Source organism: Festucalex cinctus, chromosome 10, assembly GCF_051991245.1.
Source record: "Festucalex cinctus isolate MCC-2025b chromosome 10, RoL_Fcin_1.0, whole genome shotgun sequence".
NCBI lineage: Eukaryota > Metazoa > Chordata > Actinopteri > Syngnathiformes > Syngnathidae > Festucalex > Festucalex cinctus.
Window position 1 is genome coordinate 18335481 of NC_135420.1, and position 21856 is coordinate 18357336.

A 21856-nucleotide genomic window follows, 5' to 3' on the forward strand; every position below is an offset into this window, starting at 1 on the left:
ACGGTTTTATTTGCCGCCACTTGAGCTAATATCCTCTTAACTCCACCTTCAGGGAGCCTAATGAATTCATAGAATTCACAGCAGTGCATTTGTTCAAATCGTATGTGGCCGTGGGGCTATTCTCTTTGCCCGTCCGCGGTCTCCTCCCCTCTGTCTTTTTAACACCATTGCTGCAGCTCTGTAGGCATCCTTTCTCCAGTCGACTCGCTCCTCTTTCCCTTCTTCATAATTGCCTTTTACTTAATGTGCTCAGCCGCAGGAATACTAATGCAAGCCGAGATAGGCGTAGAATGTTCTCTGCGCACGTTTGTGAGTGACATCTAGTGGCCGGACGCTCCCGCTGCTTCCAAAAACATTTGCAGGCTGCAGTGGTAATTTGTCATTGGTCGAGATTGGTGAGGGCCGGAGTGCCCCCCCCCCTCGCGTCCAAAAGAGAGCGGTGATAAGCATATTGACAGAAGGTAACAAGTGACGGGCCGCACCTCACCAATCACACATCGCCGACCCTCACGCGCACACGTCCGACGCCACCCCGGCAGATCGGAGCGCAGAGTGGACGGCGATGGATGCATGCAGAGCAAAAGAATCAATGGCAGTTAACCTGGAATGAGTATTTTGTTCACGGCCGGCTGCTCGGCTCATTTTGGCTGCGCGGTATCAGTAACTCCCGTGCGGCTAACAGCTTCCGTAAATGTCAGAGATACAGAGGAGATACAAGATGACAACAAACAAGGGCAGCTCAGAGAGCACCTATAAATATGCCTCATCATTGGAACGCTTAGGACAGTGTTTCAAACCTTTATTGAGCCAAAGGCACATACACTACTCAAAGAAAAAAATTACAGACATTAAACTTTGGGTGAAATTTCAAGACAAATTGTGAACCTAAAATGCACTATAACCTTTACAAGTTAACTTAATTTTACCTTCTTTAAATGGTTTTTGAATGCACATGTCCAACTATTCAATGTTTTGAATAATTAATTGCATGACTTCAATAGTTACGTCACGATTAATCGCAAATATTTATATTTGTTCTAAATGTGCAATATTTTTTTTTAAGTTTTCATGCACTTGTTAACATAAAAGTGGGGAAAAAAAATGTTAAACTAATAAATATGCATCTTTTAGTCATTGATACAGTAATTTCAAAATAATTCAATAAATAATTCATAAAATTGAGTTGAAATTGAAAAAGATGTACTGTACTGTAAAAAATGAGTGATTTGAGTTGAAGTTGTTTTTCTGCCACTAGATGGCATAATTGCATTTGTAAAACATTAGCGACAGCTCAGTGCATTTTTCTTTCATATTAAGAGCTATCTAATCTTTAACGTGAAGTAACTTGTGAAATTCTGCGCATTTTTTAAAGTTGTACAAGACAACTTGACCCCAGTCTCCACAAATATATGCATAATGACTACATTTATTACTGCTAAATTTTGACGTGGACGTGTCTGCTGCGTTGCGACTGGAATTCCCCCAGTACAGGTTAAAATTAGTAGTGTTAAAAACTTTAAATTAACGCACAAATTTTGACACCCCTACTTTTTACACAATGTTAACTTACAACACAACAGGTGCTTGATCCATAACTGGACCCATACAATAACATTTTCTGGTTCCATTGCGATTGGTGTTTATAACAGTACCTTACATCGTGTTGTTCACATTTAGGCAGGAGAGACTAATAATGTCAAAGAGGCTTAAAAATGGGCGTCCTTGGAAATGTGTCATGCATAATGTTGATTCATCAAACACCTGTTGTGAATTTTGCTTGTAGTTAGAGCAAATTCAAAGCACTGAAAAATTGAGGTTTAGAGATTAAATTATGATAGGATGACCAGAATTTCATAATTACATACAAGACACAATAATTTCACTGGAAATCAAATATACAATAAATTCTCAGCAAGAACTATTTATAAGAAATTTAATCGCTAGCCAATACCATGATTCAGAGACACGGAAGCAGGAAGTAGTTCTAATTTCGGTATAATGAAAATGTAGGAAGCAAGCGATTCATTGAGAATGTGAACGTGAAAACAATAGAGAGGAATTTAACAGTTAAATTCATTTTTTAATTGGTCTGTTATATGAATCACTATGACAACAATGTAATTGGCATACACATGGAGCAAACAACTGGCTTGCTGACTGGACTAAAACAAAAAGCAAAGAAAAAAAAAACTGATGCTGGGATGGGACCGACATAAAAGTTGGAACAAAACAATGGGGCTGGCAAAACAAGGGACACAAGGCTCAAACTTGGGACTGTCCCAGCCGGCTAATCCCAGGACACCTGGTCACCCTAAATTGGGTTAACCCGTAAAGTTTATCGTGCAGTTTGGTTTCATCCTCAAATTTGAAACCGAAAGACAAATATCCTTGTGAGTGGTGACTAAAATCTCACCACGTAACAGAAATGTCTGAAATAATGATGAGATCATCTTATTCACTTAGTGTGACTTGACATGACTTATTCTGTTGTTTGAATGACAACAGGTTGAGACACAGCTTAATTATGCAGCTTCTGCTATAAAGTGGGAATATATTTCATTCTGCTTGTCACTATTCATCACTAGCATATATAGATGAACAAAAATACATTAATGGCTGCAACACAGATGATTACATTTAAAATTAAATGTGATAACCGAGCTGTGAAAAGTGAACCTGTATGTGTCTATTTTTTTTTATTTTTTTTTATTTTTTTATTTTTTTTTCTCCCCACCCCTCAGGTGTTCACTGATGGGCTTTGACCTCAATCGCCACTGGCAGGACCCCTCTCCATGGGCGCACCCCACACTTCATGCTGTCAAACAACTCATAGTGCAGATGAGCCAAGACCCGGTGCGTGCGCACACACACACACACACACACACACACACACACACACACACCAACATACCCCCTCATGGGGTCCTTGGGGGAAAAAAAAAAAGTTCCCCCGGGAGCCCTTCTACAAGTTTGGCCCCAATTTTTACCTCTAAACAATTTACTGATGTTCACATGGCAGTGTGAATAACTATAAATACCGTGCTGTCGGCAATTTCTGAAAGCTTGAGCCAAAAAGTGCTTAAAGTTGACCTTGGGCCGTGCGCATCTTTGTGTACATTCGGCAGTGCACGTAGCTTAGCCTGATGATCCAAGTCCAGTGCCGTCTCCCTGCTTGGTTCAGCATGTTTCGCCCAATCTTGTTTGCGCTTGTGTGCTGTGGGGAGCAGGATAGGCTCGTCAGCACCTCCAGAATGTCAGCTTGGCTCTCCTGACCATTCTGAACGTTTTACTCAAGCAAGTTTCTTTGCTTCCACTTGCTACTTTTCTCCCCTCTCCGTTTGTAGCGACACTGTCAAAGGGAAGCTGCGCAGGGCCGGTTTTTCCCCCCTCTTTGTTTCTGATGATAATTATAAGCAGAGCAGCAGGTTGGTGGGATTACTGAAGGTCAGTGAATGTCCTGGGAATACTCTACCCTTTTGTACGCTCGTCTAAGTCTGATAAGAGAGGTAACGGTCAGGGGCGGGATGAGGGGCAGGCCCGAGATGGGGTGAGGTGCGGGGCTGGCATCATGCAGATTAACCTTTTTCGACTCCAGCGCTGACGCTGATCGATAAACTCTGTCATGGCAGCGGGATCCACTCGTTGCTGTCATTCACACACGCCCGTAGAAACGCAACCGCATGCATGCACCAAGGTTGTTATAGTTAGTAATGAGGACTAATAAAATAACTTAAACTAAATTAAGTAATTAAGTAATTTGTTGCAACAATTTCTTTTTATTAGATTGTTGTGTTTATTTGTTTTGGTGTTTTTCTACAGTTTTTTAAATCTTGTACTAAACAATTTCTCGATATATTAACTCATTGACTCCCAGCCATTTTCCTTGAAGAAACCCCCTTTTGACCAATTTTTGCAAGGCCCACAGAACATTGTGTTCAATTGCTATGAAAACATGGAACCTACAAAAAGAAATATTAGTCTCTTCTTTCATCAGGAAAATAAGTATTTGTATCGGTTTCGATTTTGCAGCCATTAGCATTAGAATGTAGCTAAGTTTCATCATTCTTTACATTCCTGGTGAAAACACTGACAAACAGGGCTTGTTGCAACATGGCCCTGGCTGATCTCTTATACTCTGCTGCCACCTGTTGGCCGTGTTTTTAAAAAATACCATTGCTTTAAGCCACCTCTTCATGTCAGAAGGTCCATCAAAGCCTTCCGTATGCGCTTGCATAAACAAACAACGTCTTGAATAAGTTAAAAACAAGCTAATAACAAAGCTAATGAAAACTAAACCTAAAACGAACCATTTTCGATCAAATTAAAATCGACAAACCTGCTTAAACATAATTTCAACTCAAAAGGAAATAAAAACTAACTGTAATGAACAATCACCGACTATTATAACCCCAACATGCATGATTGCAAACAGCCTCTCTCGCCCATTTCTTCGGCTTTGTGGCCATCCGCTTCTTCCTTGACAATCGCACCCTGTTTTTGTGGTGTCAATGAAAAAAGATAACACAGTCCATGAGTCCAGTATACTGTATGTGGAGCTCGAGGTGCTCAGTTGCATGTTGTGCAGCAAAGGGTGTCCAAATAATGTGTCACCATTCTACGTTCATTACCACTATGTGGATTGTTAGTTTGCCCTCATAAAGTGACCCCAATTGACAGCGTTGACACCTTGTTGCCATCTTCTCTCCCTTTCTGTGGCTAATCACCTCTTACGCCTCCTCCAAGACTCCCTGAAAATTGCCTGCAGTCTTACAGAGTTCATTTGGAGGTTCAATTAAGGCGGCCTCTTCATGTCTGTCTGTCTGTCTGTCTGTCTGTCTTGCAGCAGCCGGTTATTCCCATTAGATACACTACTCGTGTGGGGCTCCCTAATGCCAATGTCAATGCCAACTGCGCTGCCAGGAGGCCTCAGTGCCGCTGCCCTGCACTCATGCTCGTTTCACGCAGCAGGCACAGGGTCCGCCAGGGCCGGGGGCTCCATTAACAGGAGATCAGCGGCAGTTATGGCGGCGCAGTTGGCCCGAGATAACAATGGCCCTCCCTTCACTCGCCGCTAAATCAGTTTGATTATTTGTCAAGTGAAGGCTATGGGAATAGGTTTGGGGCGGAATGGGGTGGGGGGGGGGGGGTCCAATTTTCAGGTAATTTGTCATGCTATAAGCAAGAATTACAACACAAACAAGACAACCAAAACAAAAGCAGCAGCCAGTCGAGAGATTGATCGGTGATGTTGGAGTGCAACGCGACAGGATATCGCTGCGCTCTCCACATGTACGCATCCACAAATGATGAGCCAAATAAATAAATAAATAAATAAATAAAGCACTTATTGCGAGAAAATAACGGATGGTCCTGCAATTCATGCCAGAAGGCAACAGGTGGTGTTTGACAAACTGAATTCTTGAGTCAGCCATGAGACGGAACCAAAAAAAAAAAAATGTTTCCATGACATCCTCTGAAAGTCACATGGGATATGATTTTTTTTTTTTTTTTTTTTTAAATCATGACACATTCTCCCATGTGTTTGTGAGATTTGGTTATGTCTGATGAAACCAAGTTTGAACCTTTTGACCATAATTCCATTTTATTTATTAGGTTTAAAGCGGAAATCAACGCAAAAAAATAAATAAATTCTTTACAATAATTATACGCCCCACCTAATCTAAACATGGCATTATGATTAACCTTGCATTTGTGCAATAAAAATGAATCAGCAAAATTCATCGGTTTGAAAGCGCAAAATAAATAAAGATGACTTGACTTGATTTTTATTCAATCTCAGTGGGCGGCCATTTTGCCAAAGCTGTGGACTGAAAATGACATCACGCTTGCTCAAAGCTCAGTCAACGACCAATCGCGGCTCACCTGTTATCTGAAGCAATCAAATTTTGAACATGTTAAAAATTTCTTTGCGACAAGAAAAATGGTTTGTTAGTCTTTGCCATGTTTTGCAACTTTGAACGAAGCCTACTGAAGAAAACAACACTCACAACGTGCACACATGAGATAAGGAATTAAAACAAAGCGATTTGTTTTTGTTCTTTTAAATACACAACATGTAATTCTCTTTGTTTGATCTTTATTTCACCTGGGAATGTTAAAAAATGCTTGAAGCCAGTTTCTAACAAAGTAAAAATGTCTACTGAACCTCCAGTTTACAGTTATTAAAGTATAACAATAATTCTATCAAACATGTCACATGTCATTTGTTATCTTTGTCATTGTCATACATGAGCTTTCACTGTTTATTTTTTATTTTTTTTATTTCTGTATTGCTGCATGACAGTATGGAATTTCGCACAATCAATTATTTATACTGATTTAAACAAAAAAACTAAAACTAATAGTAAAACTAGAGCTGTCAAATGATTACATTTAATCACATCTTAGAATTCTAAGTTTTTTTTGTTTTTTTTTATCAACGTATTTTGCCCGCCAAATTGAAAGAGCACCTGTTATATTTTCATTTTTTTGACATTTATGAGGACGTCCTCCTCTTTTTCTAATTAGTTAATTACTTGCGTAATTTAAAATGGACAACAAAATGACCCGAATAGTTTGACATGAACAAATATTCGGAATGTCATATGCAAACATTTATTAAATGCTTTACTTTAATGCATGTAGTAATGTTTATTGGTCAAACACAACCTGTGCTACCTTTAACGTAGCATTACTACATTATTAATGTGATAATTTTTTCGTGATGAATTAATTAATTAATGCGTTAACTTGGACAGCACTAAATGAAACTAATAAAAACTAATCATTTTGAATGAAAACTAATACAAACGCTCTAAAAACGCACTCTTGTACTATATGTGAGCACGTATCCTTACGCCACTACACAAACTAGTTCATTGTGCGACGTTCACAACCTGGAAATCTCGTTTTTTGGGACCATCAAAAACTGAAGACCCTCGATATCGACATTAAATGAGAGTTGTGCGTTATTTCCTGCACTTTGAAAAGCCAATCGATACACATGATCACAATTAAACTCCTTTGAAGGGTATAATCTTGTTAAAAGCCTTTGAGAAAAAAAAAAGCGGGTATTTATTTCTATTACTTGCAAACATCCCAGTCATACCTCTCATCAGCGGCCATCTGAAGGCAAGCTGTTTGATGAAATTCCATCATTTACCATCTGCAGCTGAGCGTTGGTCAGCGGCAAAAAAGTGTCTGAACGAGTCAGTGATGCAAGGAGCTATAATCTGTTCCCAAGCTAGCGTGTTGTTTTGTTTTGAAAGAGAGAAATGGAGAGGGATAAAAAAGAAAAGGGAGAGAGGGGAGGGAGCAGAAAAGCGTCCGGAGAAACAAATGGACCCATCTCCTTGGTAAAGCATTGCTTTTCCAGCTCATTTATCAATTGCAGAAGAAGAATTCTGTTTGATTGGCTGATTACCAAAAACATTCATCACTGCCTGACGCTTCCCCACCAATTTGACAGCGCCATTTTGGATAATTTGTTAAAGATGACACGGAGGTCATTGTTGCCCTGGCTTCTTTCTGACCTTTTTAATATTAGAAAATTAATTTTCTCCCCAAAACAAATACATTAGCTGCTGTCAAAGGCGGCGTGATGAATTTTGCACCTTGAAATCCCTCCAAATGCCGACCTTCCTTCCTACTGCGCATTTTCTTCTTCTTCCTTCTCGACTTTTCTTTGTTCAACAGTTCGATTTGCATTATGCGGCAAGCCGAAGACCCCCGTGTGATGTTTGTGTTTGTTTGTCACCCCTCTTGTGTGCGTTAAAATGTCCTCTGGTGTCAGCCAAACAGTTCTAAGCCTTTTTGGAGAGCCAATTTTTTTTCCCCATCCTCCTTGCTCAATCCCTTCATCACACCTCTTTAGTTTTACCTCTGCTGGAAGCCAAATTGTCTCCTCTCAACAGATTGAACCACTTCTGCCAATGTCTCGTTTTTCCCCTATAGTTTTACCTTTACAAAGAACAAGGCTTTGCGGCAAATATGTTATGTGTGTATTTAGAAGAAGGTTCCAGTATGTTGAAAAGTACCTACTGATTTGTATTACATTTTTTGTGGACTGCTAAAGTAATTATCCAAGAAAAAACAATCAAATGATTTTAGGAGAATATTCTGTTTGTGCGTGTTTGTATGCAGATTATTAACAGCTGAAGCCACTTAAACAAAACATCTCCAAAAATGTGCCCTCATTAAATTTGTGTGGACAATTGTAGAGGCTGAGATTTTATTTTTTTTTCACTAAGGATCCATTTTCAGCATCCAATCAATCAGGGAAGAATTTTAATTCTTAGAAAATAGAAAATAATATAACAAACTCGAAAATGCCATCTAAATTTTAAATGTTTTAAATGTGATTTTTTTTTTTTTTTTTTTTTTTTTTTTTTTTTTTTTTTTTTTTTAGATCTCATGCTGTAGGAAGAAAACAGATGTTTCTCTTTTCTTTCTTTCTTTCTTTCTTTCTTTCTTTCCCTTGTTTTTTGCTGTTTAAGCAGTAATTCTCAGTGTATAGTTGAATACTAAATGCATGCTTGCGTATTCTTCCATTTAACGACCGAATCTCAAATCCATTCAACTAAAAAAATGACGAATTGTACATTTGCTTAAAAAAAAAAAAAAAAAAAAAAAAAAAAAAAGTCATATTCCCCCCAAAAAAAAGTAAAATCCAATTTGATCATAAGCTCGTGTTAAATGGATTGCACTATATAGCACTTTATATACACGATATATATATTTTTTCTTTTTAGTTTAACATAACTTAGTTTAGCCTCCATGATTCCTTTACACTGGCCAACAGCAGAACCAATGGTGCTTTTTTTTTTTTTGCTTCTGGTAAAGTTTTAAATCTATCCATGTCGTGTTTGTCGTAGCAGCTAGCTAGTGTTAAGCTAACCCCTGTGACGGTTTGTCTCTCTGGTCCAGTGTCCAAATTTCGTGACGAAGCCATTAATACACTGCCTAGATGGACTTTATTGAATGTTATCCATTCAGACACTCCTTACTACAGATTTGTGCATTTTAGTTTCAAATTAGGATTGTTGAGCCTTGGTGGAGGTTTCTGCTCTATTAAAAATGATGTATTCACATTCTAGTAACTCCACATTTGACACATTTCTATACATTGTCACCACCTCCTTTTTGAACTTCCCTCTCTTTTTCCATACACAAAAATGGACGCTCATGAAGCACTAAGATGCCCTGTAGCGACGGGTCACGTCTGCACCCGTTCAGCCTGATTACATGTCACCTCCGCGTTCATAAACGGATAAATACCATCATCAATATGAGCGCACGATCCACGCTGACGCGGAAGGAGGGAGGCAAAGATTGATGGAAACAGACGGAGGTAAAAGCTTTTGTATCATTTACTCTCGCCCCTGAAGCGGGTCAGGCCATCTGCCATGTTCCGTCACTGTGACATCGTTAGAGGGTCACTGACCATGTGGCCCGCTCCTCGCAATTGGCTCCTCAAACCCGTGAAATGCTACGTGGAATATTAGCATGAAAATGTTTTTTATGTTGTAAGCACCCTGGAAACTCTCAAATACCCATCAAAGTACTGTATATACAGTGTGTTTGGGGGGAAAAAAATTAGTTGTTTAAATAACGCAGAAAAGTCTCAAATTTCAAAAATATGTATAAAAATAATCGAGTTTAATTAATGTTAAATATACAATTCTTAAATAGTTAAATATTTTTGTTTTTATTTTATGTGAGAAGAATGACATTTCGTTGATATGAAAAGGCATTTTCTGTTGCATCAACTTGAAATCAGTCCACAAAAAATTCATTGTCAGTGTTGAACATTTGAGTCTTTGTGAAATCAGTTACAAAATCGACATCCGTTTGACTGCATTTTTTTGGAATTTTGATGAATCTCTTTTTTTTTTTTTTTTTTTTTTTTTTTTTTAACGTCTTAAAAATAATGGCCCAAGTTCCATTTTGACAAAAAATATATATTGTTTTTTGTTGGGGTTTTGTTTGCCTTATACGTCTCCTCAGGATGCTGACCTATCGGCGCCATCCTTAGTTAAACAGATCATTCAATTCTACCCCTGAATTGAAATTATGAATATGTCTAATATAATCAATATTTGGTTCAGTTTTTCATGTTTTCTGAAAAAAAAAAAAGAAACAAAAAAAATGACTTGGGCCAATTTTTAGGAGGGTGACAATTTTCAAATTTTGTTTTCAGTAGAAAAAAAAAATAGTCATTATATACCAAAACGAAAACAACTACAGTATTTGTCTGTGAGTTGCTTAATTTGTTGTTTTTTTTGGTTTTGGTTTTTATTGCGTCATCTTTCTTTTTATTTTGTTGCCTTGGCTTTTCTTAACTTAGCACCAGAGCCCTCCTTTTTTTTTTTTTTTTTTTTTTAAATATGCAATAAAAGATGTTGATGCAAAAGATGAATTTCCGTGAAGTAGAGGTTGACTTTTTATGATAATTTTATTTTGGGGGATTTACGCCTCCAATAAACCATTACGAACGTTCCCACACGGCTCCCACTTTTCTAAACACTTGTTACACATAATAAATTTGTCTTTTAGCATACGAAGAATAAATATCGAGCTGCTGATATTTTTTCTTTTTAAATCTTAAAATGGCTTACTTTAACCAGAAACCAGGTTGCAAAGGTCACAAATCTGCAATAGCTGAACCGCGAATTAGCAAGTAAACACTGTATACCACCGGTGTCACCACTTAGACCTTGATTTAGCGAGTCTAAAATCCAGTCTATTTTTATGGTCATCAAATTGCTAGTTGCGTTAGGGGTGTCTTATTCTCCTATAGAATACGGCGGAACACCTACTAAATTCACAAATAGACGAAACTAGACTTACCTCCAAACAAAATTGAAGATGCGGCCATTTTTACGCCAAGCGCACGGGCGCCTGTCTATGAAAATAGGCCCACTAAATTATTCATAAATGTGACTGTGAAGTCTACATGAGCCTGGCGATTGCCTGGCGACCAATCCAAAGTGCGCCCTGCCTTTCGCCCAATGTCAGCTGGGATGGAGTCCAGCCCACCCGCGACCCAAATGATGACAAGGGAGTGGATGGCTGGATTGGCGCTGCTCGCTCAAAATCAAAAACCCACTTGTCAAACCTCCCACAGGCAACGCCGTCCATATTTCAATGTTAATATAAAAGCTTACATGGTGAGTGAGATTAACTTTGCTTCTTTTCTTTCTCAACAAGCGGAACTTTCCCTTCTCCTCCAAAAGGTATGCTGCTGATGCAAAGGGCTTTATGCCCAAGCTTGTAATCCTGCTTCAATCAGCTCTTTTTTTCCCTCCCCGTGTAAGGATAAGCTGGGCGTTTATGGCTCTCACCGCAACCCCCCCCCCCCCCCGCACCCGGCTCTAATTAACATGCAGCAGATAAGCACTTGTAAGACAAAATTCATTCGTTTGACCTTCTTGGATTTACACTAAACTGTTTACGGCCACCGCAAGTTCACCACAAGTGGAGCTGTTTTCCCCTGGAGTTTTCAGCGCTGTGCTTTTTGTTTGTCTCCTCTTGGAGAGCCTTCATTTGGACCGGTCGCTCCCTCTCCGGTCCTCTCGCTCGCCCGCTCAAATTGTCTTTTGACTTTCATTCAGCAGTGTCTGTTTCTTAATTGCCCCTAATTGCTTAATTACAATTTCAAATGAACAATTCTGTAGGTCAGAGCGGGTTGCTAATTGAAGCATCAATCACCGTAGGCGGCCTCCAGAACTGTCTGCGTTTGATTGACAGTGCATTAGCCGAGCATTGTAGTATGCTTGGACGTGACATTGTGGTGGGCTGTTATTTATGTGACCAAGGCGTCATAACTGTCCTTCATGGCATGTTGTGAAGGAGAACTCAATCTGGGGACAAACCTGGTCAGAATGCATTTGAATTTTTCAACATTTCTTTCTTATTTTTTTTTTCTATTCCAAAGGGCCTTGCATGCTCTGCTTACGCGGGTAGCAAGATATATATTTGCTCTTCAGTGGCCTGGAACCATCCTTTTGTCACTTCACGCCATAGCATAGACAACGACCTAAATATACGCTCGGTTTTCATGCTTGAGGAAATCTGTTTCCTGATCGCTACAGCACAGTGATGGTTTAGGGTCAAACAACTCTAGATATAGCCAAGCTGTGATGTAAAAAGCCAAAGGCTGTCAACGGGGGGGTTGAACTTTGAAGTAAAAGTGGGAAAAACAGAAGTCCAGGGTGTTAACGTGACAGCAGGCACACATGGACCTAACATAAATTCTCTACCTCCAAATTGGACTTTAACGAAATATAAAAACTACCAAATATCATCATCATGCTGGCCTGATTGGCTGACTGGTCATCAGCCAATCACAGGGCACACATAAATTATTCACACTCACATTCCGAACTTTGAACGTACAGTCTTGAGTTTACCTAACATAGATGTTTTCGTTAAGTGGGCGGAAGCAGAAGTACCTCCTGGAACTTGACTTGACTCATAATGACCAATCATGGCTCAGTTTGCTGACCAAACCCAGAAAACAGGTTGTTGATTGGTCGTTGTCTGTTTCCTGAGCACGCATGATGTAAAAATGGGTTTTTTTAAAGGTAGTAAATAATGAAATTATCACTTTCATTCTAGACAAAATATGAACTTTTTACTAGTGAAAATTCCTCATTGACTGCGATTGGCTGGCAACCAGTTCAGTGTGTCCACCACCTACTGCCCAAAGCCAGCTGAGATAGGCTCCAGCACCCTCCGCGACCCTTGTGAAGAATAAGCGGTCAAGAAAATGGATGGATGGATGGATGAATTCCTCAATGAGTCAAGTATCCCTTCAAATACAAGATACAAACTGTCGGGATGTTTCTTGTGCAAAACCACAGAGATGACAAGCTATCCCTAATCAAGTGGCCGTCCCTTACGGATAGAAACGGCTTGTGACTTCACCAAGTTACCAAGAATGGAAGAAAAAATAAGAGAATGTTGTGCTGATGTAGCTTATGTTGCTTTAAGTTGTTGGTGCTTCACGTTATGTTGTTGATAAATAATGTGGTTGTAAAAGTAAATTCTTTACTATGCACTAAAGATGCAGTTTGTGCCCACTATGCACTAAAAGATTCAACTTGCCTTATGGTGACAGTGGAAAAACGATCTGTTCAAGATAACTTTGCCAAATCAATAAATGAAAGGTACAGTTAACTTCTACTTTTAACTTCAGAATGTCAAAATGTCACACTGATTATTTCTGTTTTAACCTGACTATATGACATAATTGATTTTCTGAACGGTCAATTTTTGACGAAGCAAACCGAAAAACCTGCCCACAAGACTGTGGATTTTGTGAACGGTTTAGTATCACCTGCTTGTCTTCCCTCCTCCATCTCACTATTTCCTCTTTTTGTTCTCCCTCCTCTCCCGGGGTCATGTGGGAGTTGGTTAGGGGCGACCCATGTGATTATTAGACTGGTTTCCCCCGATTTAGACCTTGGCCCGTTTGCTTGAAACTCCCCCCACGCCGCTCTCAACCTTAATGGAGCCGGATTGGCCACTGTCTCTTTTTATACTAGCCCATCTCCCTTCCTTTTATCTCTTTGTCTCTATATATTACCTTTGCCTTGCGTTTACTTCCTCCCTTTCCCTCGTTTTCTTTTCCTTCCTCACTGTCCTCCTCCTCCTCCTCTTCTTCTGAGCGCCTTCCCCCTGCCGCCGTTCCCTCTCTCCTCTGGGGCTCCATCCATCAGGTTGTCGGGGGCTGCTAGTGGCCGACTCCCAGCCACCATATTTCACCGCCAGCCAGCCAAGCAGCTGACAGCGCAGCCACCGCCAGGAAATTGCTTTGGCTGTGAGCGGAATTTCAAACGCGGGGCCGCTCTGCATCACCCGGGCCGCCCAAGAACTGCATCCCTCGCTCTCTTTCCGTCTCTTCACTCTGTCAATCTCCCTGCACACCTCCGCACACATCTCCATGCCTTTTCTTTCCATGTTTGCCTTTTTTTTTTTTTTTTTTTTTGTGCTTCTATTTCCTCTCTCAACCCCGTCTCTGCTTGGCTCCCCGCCGCCGTCTTTCTTTCTCCCCGCACTGTTTTCGCTCCTTGTTTTCTCTGTTTTAGTTGTTCCACCTCTCTGCCTTCTCCTTTCTTGCTCACTATCTTTCTGCCCCCTCTCTCTACAAACACGGGGAATAAAGTGAGCTGCTGAATGTGCAATGAGAGGTAACGGAGGTAGAGCACGGTAGGGGAAAGAAGAAGAATGGTAGAGGTGTACAAGTGTATGGGTGGCTGTGCTCCATCTTGCTTCTCGTGGCCTCGTCACAAACAGTTTAAGACGCAGCTCGGTTTTTACACGGTTGAGATTGTTTGTAAGTGTGTCCAATCGCCAATGTAGAATTGTACAATTGAGCTTTTCTTTTACACATGAGAAGCAAGGTGGATTATAATGTGTAGTAAGCCATGAATTTGGATTCTGGGCCTTTAACATCAACAACACGTCAACAACACGTATAGAAACCGTCAATACTTATGGGAAAGTGATAGCTCATGATGTTTAGCTTTTCCAGAAAAGTCCGATTTGAGATGTATGTTGTGGCCAAAAAGTAATTTTTCAGCCATCTGCATGAGATAGTTTTCAGAAGTGGGCAGTCTGTCATTATGACAGACACCAGTTTTGTTGATGACAACACCTGACAGGAAACTTGAACTAAACATTACCAGAAGTGGCTTTTTGTCCATGCAGTCAGTAAATGCAAAAATATGCACTTAGCTATATAGCTATTTAGCTTAGCTATTATAGTATGCTAACTAATTCTTTCTTCTGGCCGTGTTCCAATACTGATAGCTGGTCGTGTTGTAGAGCTCAGGTGACTATAGACCGTCTATGATGATAATGTTTTCCTCTTGTAAATTCCTCGTTTATCGCTATGTTTATGCAAGAATTAGCTCAGTGCTCAGTTTATTTTACATTAGGCACATTGTTAGACAGCTATGGGATCCTACAGTGTGCCATTTTACATCAGGCAGGTTATTAAACAGCTAAGGGGTCCTAAAAGCGGAAGTATTGAGTCCATTGGCCATATGTGGCGACATTAGTGAGGAAAAGAATAGTAACCAACAATGTGAAGCTAAAAATAGTGGTGTTATTGAAGCGTGATTAACTGACGGATTTACAGACTGCACCCATGAAATTTACTGTTGGTCCTAAATTAGCATCTGTAACTTAGTAATCACAGAAGCCCGGTTAAAATAACATTGACGGGTTTACAATTAAGGTTTGGTTTGGTTTGGTTTGGTTTGGTTTGGTTTGAAATATTGACGGAGTGACGATGACCGAAGTCTGGCCTGACTGTTGACAATTGCCGAATGACGTGCGCTCAAAATTGACGCGCCCACCGCTGACCAACCAATCAGAGGTCAGAAAAAGGCTGACAAAAGGTAAATTGGAAGTTGAAGCTTATAGTGGTTTAAATACAATTGGACAATCCACAAGTCAAACACTACAACATGAAGAGGCTGCAGGGAATAAATTAATATATTTTTATGGAACAAATAGTAGAATTTAATGTACAAATATACAGGTTGGTCAGAGCTTCTGATACTATTGAGACCTCATTATAATACTTGTCTGGACTAATGTGAGTCATTGGCTGTGTCATTTCCGTGGGTTCAGTTCCCACTCAGTGACAGTGTAAATGGGAGAGCGAATGGCGGTAGTCCGTCTTAAAATGTATCCAGTGATTGATCGGTGACCGCTCCAGACTGTCGTCTGCCTTTTTCCCCAAAGTCAGCTAGGATGGGCTCCTTTTTCCCTCGATATTGAACAGAATGTGGAATGGTTGATAGACTGTTCAATATTTAATCATATCAAAAACTTTTCTCCAAATGATGCAACGCTTGCGCTGCTTTGCCAACATTTAATTCTTCTAATAGTGGGGATTTCTCTGTCTGCCACTTTGGCCATCACTTTGCTCCAAATGGATGTTTTGCAAACAACTTAGAGTAGATTTAATGAAATGATATGCATACATTCATAATCCCAATAGGATGATTCCTAATGGCTCCTTTGCTTTGAGTACAACCGCCCAATTTCTTCAAATTGTTGCCTCTGCTATGATCGGAACCACGCCACCATTAGTCAATGAGTGCGTTGTCCACTTAGATAAATAAACCTCGCACCCAAAATAGTGGCTTCTATTATCTTCTTCACATCAAATATGCTTGATTTTTGAATTTCTTGTCCAATGGTAATGTTTTCAACAGCACACATGACAAAAAAATTAATGTACTGTATGATGCATTCTAAAACGTCACAATTGAAATAAATTGTTACTGTCTAGTGGATCTGTGGAAACTCTGGTTTGAATCCGGGTCATGGCACCAAAACCTCTTGAGCGTGCGTTCACCATTTATTGTATCTTTAATGCTTGCTATATTATCAGTAACTACTAAATGTAGATTCCCTATTAAACTATATAATGAATGCCAAAAAGGTAGAGACGGTCTACAGCCGCTGTCAGTGTTAGTTGTAATTCTTTTTGTAGACTTTCTCTCTATGTTTATATTGTCATCTTCCCCAGATCCTCGAAATCCACAATGTCAGAAAGTGACGCTTTGTTCACCTGTAACCTGCTGTTTTTTGTTTTTTTTCTTCTCTTTGCCTGTGTGTGTCTCTCCCTCCTGTGTTCCGACATCAGAGTGTTAGCTTGGAGTTCTACATCGACGTCCACGCTCACTCCACCATGCTGAACGGCTTCATGTACGGCAACGTGTTTGAGGACGAGGAGCGCGTCCAGAGACAGGCCGTCTTCCCCAGACTGCTGTGCCACAATGCACACGACTTCTCCTTTGTGAGTCTTGACACACGCGCACGCACACCCCCACATACTCGGTGAAAAAAACTGAGTAGCAGAGGTGTCTTTTTTTTTTTTCTTTTTTTTTTTTTCTTTCTTTCTGTCAGAACTCATTTTGAAAGTGTTGCTGCTTAATACTTGGAGATAGTCTACTATGTGCTGTCAACCAAAATTAGGATGCAAAATAGTTACCTTTATTAATATTGCACTTGAGGAGATTGAATGGGTGTATGTATATTAAATATACCTGCACACTCAAATTGGATCCAATTATAAAAAATAAAAAAAAGTTTGCAAAGAGCCCTTTTTTTACTAGTATCGTGGTGACATTTTCTAACTAAATCAATGTGGCAAAATATTAGAACTATGTTAAAATTATCCTATGACATTTTTTTCTAAATTATCTATTTAATTTTTTAATTTGTTATATTTCAATTAGATTTTGATTTAATTTTATTTTTACTATTTTCCATTTGTTAATATTTCATTAGCTTGTCAATTAATCAATTTATAAGTATATAATATGTAGTGTATTTTTGTATGGATTTTGTGATGATGTAGCTAATGGTGTGGTGGGTGACTGCCACAATAATAAATAAATAAATAAATAAATAAAATCTACGTACAGTCCCAAATGCATAAAATGGAAATGCCACTTTAAAGTATTTCCCCAAAAGGTGTGCATTCATGAATTATATCTTCGTAAAGTGGGAAGTGAGTCAAGCCATATATTGCTAGTGGGACATCTGGCCCAAGGGTCATCTCCCTCCCTGCGCTTTGGCCCCTCTGCCCATTCAGCACTACCCACAATGCACTGCTGCAGCAGCACAACACAATCATGGCAAAATCCCACCGGTGGCGGCAAGTTTGCATTTCAGCAAAGCAGTGCAGCAGAGTGACAGTTACCGGTAACATGTTTCCCCCCAAACGTGCTTCCCAAGACACCGTCAACATTGTAGCTGACGCCCACAAATGGAATTTTGTTGTTGTTGTCATTTCCATTTTGTAAGAGGTATTTTTTTTTCTAACACTCTGGCTATATTTACAGAACCAGAATGTCTGTAGTTTGTTTTATCGTTGTGATAGCAGGATTATGCAAAACTACTATCCTTGCAGATCCAAATGTAGGCATAGTTTCAGGTTTTGTTTTTGCAAAAGAAAAAAAAAAAAGAAAAAAATATATATTTTAATGAAGACTGCTTCTTCTCCTATATGTATTTGGAAGTTGTAACTCATTACCACCACCTACAGTACTGGAATACAAAATAATCTGGACAACTTCACGACCAGGGACATTTGTTTTATTTTCATACTTTTATACTGTTTACATAGGCAGGAAAATTGTATCTGTCTTCAGTTGTTTGAAGAGTTATGTATTTGGGGAAGGAGCTAATGTTAGCTAATTTTTGGATAGGGTTCAGAAAATGGGTGGATGGAATGGATGGTTGACAGTGATTTGAGGGTGTTATGGCCACATGTATTAGCTCGCAAGCTAACCAGCGATCGTCAGTTTTGTTTTGTTTTTTTGTTTTTTCCTCCGAAGAGTTCTGTTTAGGCGGTAGATGTTAAAGTAACAGTGTCATGGCTACATATGTTAGTTCCTATTTTGTTGTACAAAAGCTAACCGGCAAACGTCAGTTTTTATTTCAGAGTTCTGTTTTTGGGGGAGGAGCTAATATTAGCTCATTGTTGATAAAAAGTGAGTGTAATTGCTACATGTGTTAGCTTGTGTTTTGCTGTACGCAAGCTAACCAGCGACCATTAATTGGTCAAAGTGCTCTGTTTAGGTGGGAGGAGTTAAAGTAACAGTGTCATGGCTACATATGTTAGCTCTTATTTTGTTGTACACAAGCTAACCAGCAATCATCAGTTTTGTTTTGTTTTTTCAAGAGTTCTGTTTTTGGGGGAGGAGCTAATGTTAGCTCATTGTTGATAAAAAGTGACTTGAGAGTGTCATCGCTACGTGTTAGCGTTTTGTTTTGTTGTACGCAAGCTAACCAAAGGTGCCATAGAACAACCTCTTACACATTGTACACATGTGTAACATTATTAAAATTTCATTTTCATTTTTGTGTATTTTGGGCCACTTTAGAAAAAGTCACCAAGTTTCAGGGTGCAAGCATATATTGTTATTGCCGTCAAAAGTCAAAATGGGTTTAAGAGAAACTGCTTTTCACAAGCTGTCTCATCTTGTCTCCTGTGTATTTTTCTTTCTCTCAGTCCAACACGTCCTTTAACCGTGACGTGGTGAAGGCCGGCACCGGCAGACGTTTCCTCGGCGGTCTCCTTGACGACACGTCCTACTGCTACACTCTGGAGGTCTCTTTCTACAGCTACATGACCTCTGGCAGCACGGCTCCCGTGGCCTACACGGAGGAGACATGTATCCTTCGCCGAGTGTTTTCTACTCACTTTACGTTAGCGTAGACAGCAACCGTGACGTTCCTTTTGTGTCTGGTAATTAATTAGTTGCTGGCGTGTCTCCAAAATGACAATGTACACGAGGCTTTGTGTGTGAGTTTGCATCAGGTCATGCGCACTCACTACAAAAGCCACGTTTGCGCTTTTGTCGCCTCTCGTCGTGACAGATGTGCGGAGTTAAAACAGGGACGCGATAGCTGCGTCTATTGATTTCATTCACAAAGGCGCTCCAGAAGACAAGGAGGCCCGTGTAGTCAGGCTCAGGTGACGCTTTGATTGCGCTAAACAATAGAACAATGAGCCTAACAAGACACCTGTCAAACGCAATCGTTGAGACGCACAAACGCACATCACGTCCGCTGAAGGTCGCCCGTGTCTTAATGGACACTGATAGGGGGAGGAAGTTTTCCCTTCAGCTGACCTTCTCCAGACTGGAGTGCTCCCGAGAGCGCGCCGATGGCGCTGAGATCTTGCCAAGCGTTTTAGAGAGGAGTGATAAGGATTCTTACATGTGATGTGTTTAAGTGTTCCTGCACATCTCCTGCAGATGGAGGGGAGGTTGGTCCTGGATGTAGTCCTAGTGCCCTCTAGTGCCAAGGCTGGACACACTCGCGCCACCACCTAGAAGGTTTACTGCCTCCTATCCACTGTCTTCCTTTTGTAGAAATCAACATTTGCAGTTTAATGACCACTGTTACAATATGTGGATTATTGTGGTTTGCAGTGGTGTACAACTGCACTGCATCATACTGGGAGCTGAGTCTAATATCGTCCATATAATGTATAATTTTGCCCAAAATGACTCGTATGCTGACCAAAATTGGAGTTTTTAAGTCAAGTCTTCTTTGGTGGATGATTTTCTTTTCACTGTAGGTGCAAGAATGTCACAAACAGCTATAAGAAGGAATTTTAAGAAATTGTTTTGGGGAAAAAAAACAAAAAGAAAAAAAAAGCTTTTTAACTTTTCTGAACAAATCTGATCAATTCTAGCATAATTTGAAAACAATTTGTGCTTTAGGACAAATTCATAAATGAGGTTGAACTTAAAATGTTCATGTAAAATATAAAAAATATTTTCTTATATTCAATGAATAATTAATGTTCATTTTAATTCGATGGTGGATAATTAATAGTACACTCTAATTAATTAAATCCAGTAGTCATTAATGCCAATACCAAGTACCAATCATACTAATACTTTTGATGCATAAAATAAAAAAAATAAATACAATAAAAAAAATATTTTTTATTTATATATTTTTTTTTTTCATTTAAAAAGAATATATATTTGCCACTGTAGCACTTTTTTTTTTTTTTTTATTGCATGAAATTAATGGTAATTTACTATTCTTCTAATTTCTAATTACTACTTCCTGATTGTAAAACAGCCACAAGAGGGCGGCCGCCATTGCAAGTACAGATATCATGAAATAAGGTCTGGTATTGACATTTTTTTTAATGAATCAATACATTTGAATGAATAATTTAAAAATGAATAAGAATTAAAATAAATAATGATAACATTCTCTGGGAAAATGGTAGCATGACAGCCAGCCAAATATTCCAGGTTTTGATAGTGTAGTGCCCGGGTGCCATACTTTGATCACGCCTGGTCTGTTGCAGACTATTCTAATTAGTTGTACATTATGACCATTGAATATACATGTAATGAAAATGGCTCTATCAAACAAATGTGGTCATGGAACTTTGCCAACATTTTAAAATGAAGCAATTCATGAGTAGCGTGTGTTTCGCCACTTTGTTGAGGATATGTCCAAATAACCAAATAAAAATTGGTTATTTGGCCATCGCCTGGGTCACTTCATACCTCAACTAAGGCGATTTGTATCAATGTTTGTTTGTCGTAGAATTAAGCAAAACAATTGCTTAGCAATAGCTGGTTTCCTAACGATAATCTAGATCTGAATGTACAGATGCAGTATGTTAATTTGCTCTCTTTAAATTGATGGCATTTGGTGTACCTGAACAGGACAAGCATTGGCGATTTCTGCTATGTGCAACGTGTGTCGGCACAAGGCAGCATTACTGGGGAGAAATCCTACGTGAAATGGTTTTCTATTGGCGTCAGTTTTACAAAGGTTGAAGCTCATTTGAAGGGTTTGAAGTCTTTAGGCTGGTGATTTTGGTTGTGTTCCATTTCTACTCCAGGTGAAATTGGCAGAGTCCACCTGGTGGGTGGACCTCCATGATCTTTTTTTGTTTTCTAGTCAAGTATGTGTGTGTGTTCATTTGTGAAAAGGGGAGGGTCACAATGAGACAGGGTCCCGTGTGGTGGGCAAGCTGCACAGGGGGACCCGGTGCAGACTGGAGATTGGGGTCAGGCAGGTTGAAGGAACCGACCATGTCGCTTTTTCCGCCCCAGCGCTCTGCTCGATGGAGCGTACAAATCATCAACAGAGACCTTTAACACCTCCAGCCCACCTTCCCTCACCCCGACACACGCGCGCACACGCTTCCCACCCTGACGCACAATCATCTACAGACAAAACTAACACGTAACAAATAAATAATAGCCACTTATACACCCACTTCACTCTCCTTCTCCAAAACTGGCCTCTTAACATTTCTCACAGTTCCGACTATTTTTTTTTT

The 21856-nt window shown here is 39.7% G+C and overlaps 1 protein-coding gene across 1 annotated transcript in view; it reads left to right on the forward strand.

Annotated features, from left to right (window-relative positions):
- The window catches only part of LOC144026839 (cytosolic carboxypeptidase 6-like), a 313459-nt gene that overhangs the window by 281845 nt on the left and 9758 nt on the right, over positions 1–21856 (forward strand). The window contains exons 11-13 of the mRNA XM_077533874.1: positions 2742–2853; positions 16667–16819; positions 19043–19205. Of these exons, the coding sequence (XP_077390000.1) occupies positions 2742–2853; positions 16667–16819; positions 19043–19205 (428 nt within the window). The remainder of the gene's footprint in view (positions 1–2741; positions 2854–16666; positions 16820–19042; positions 19206–21856) is intronic.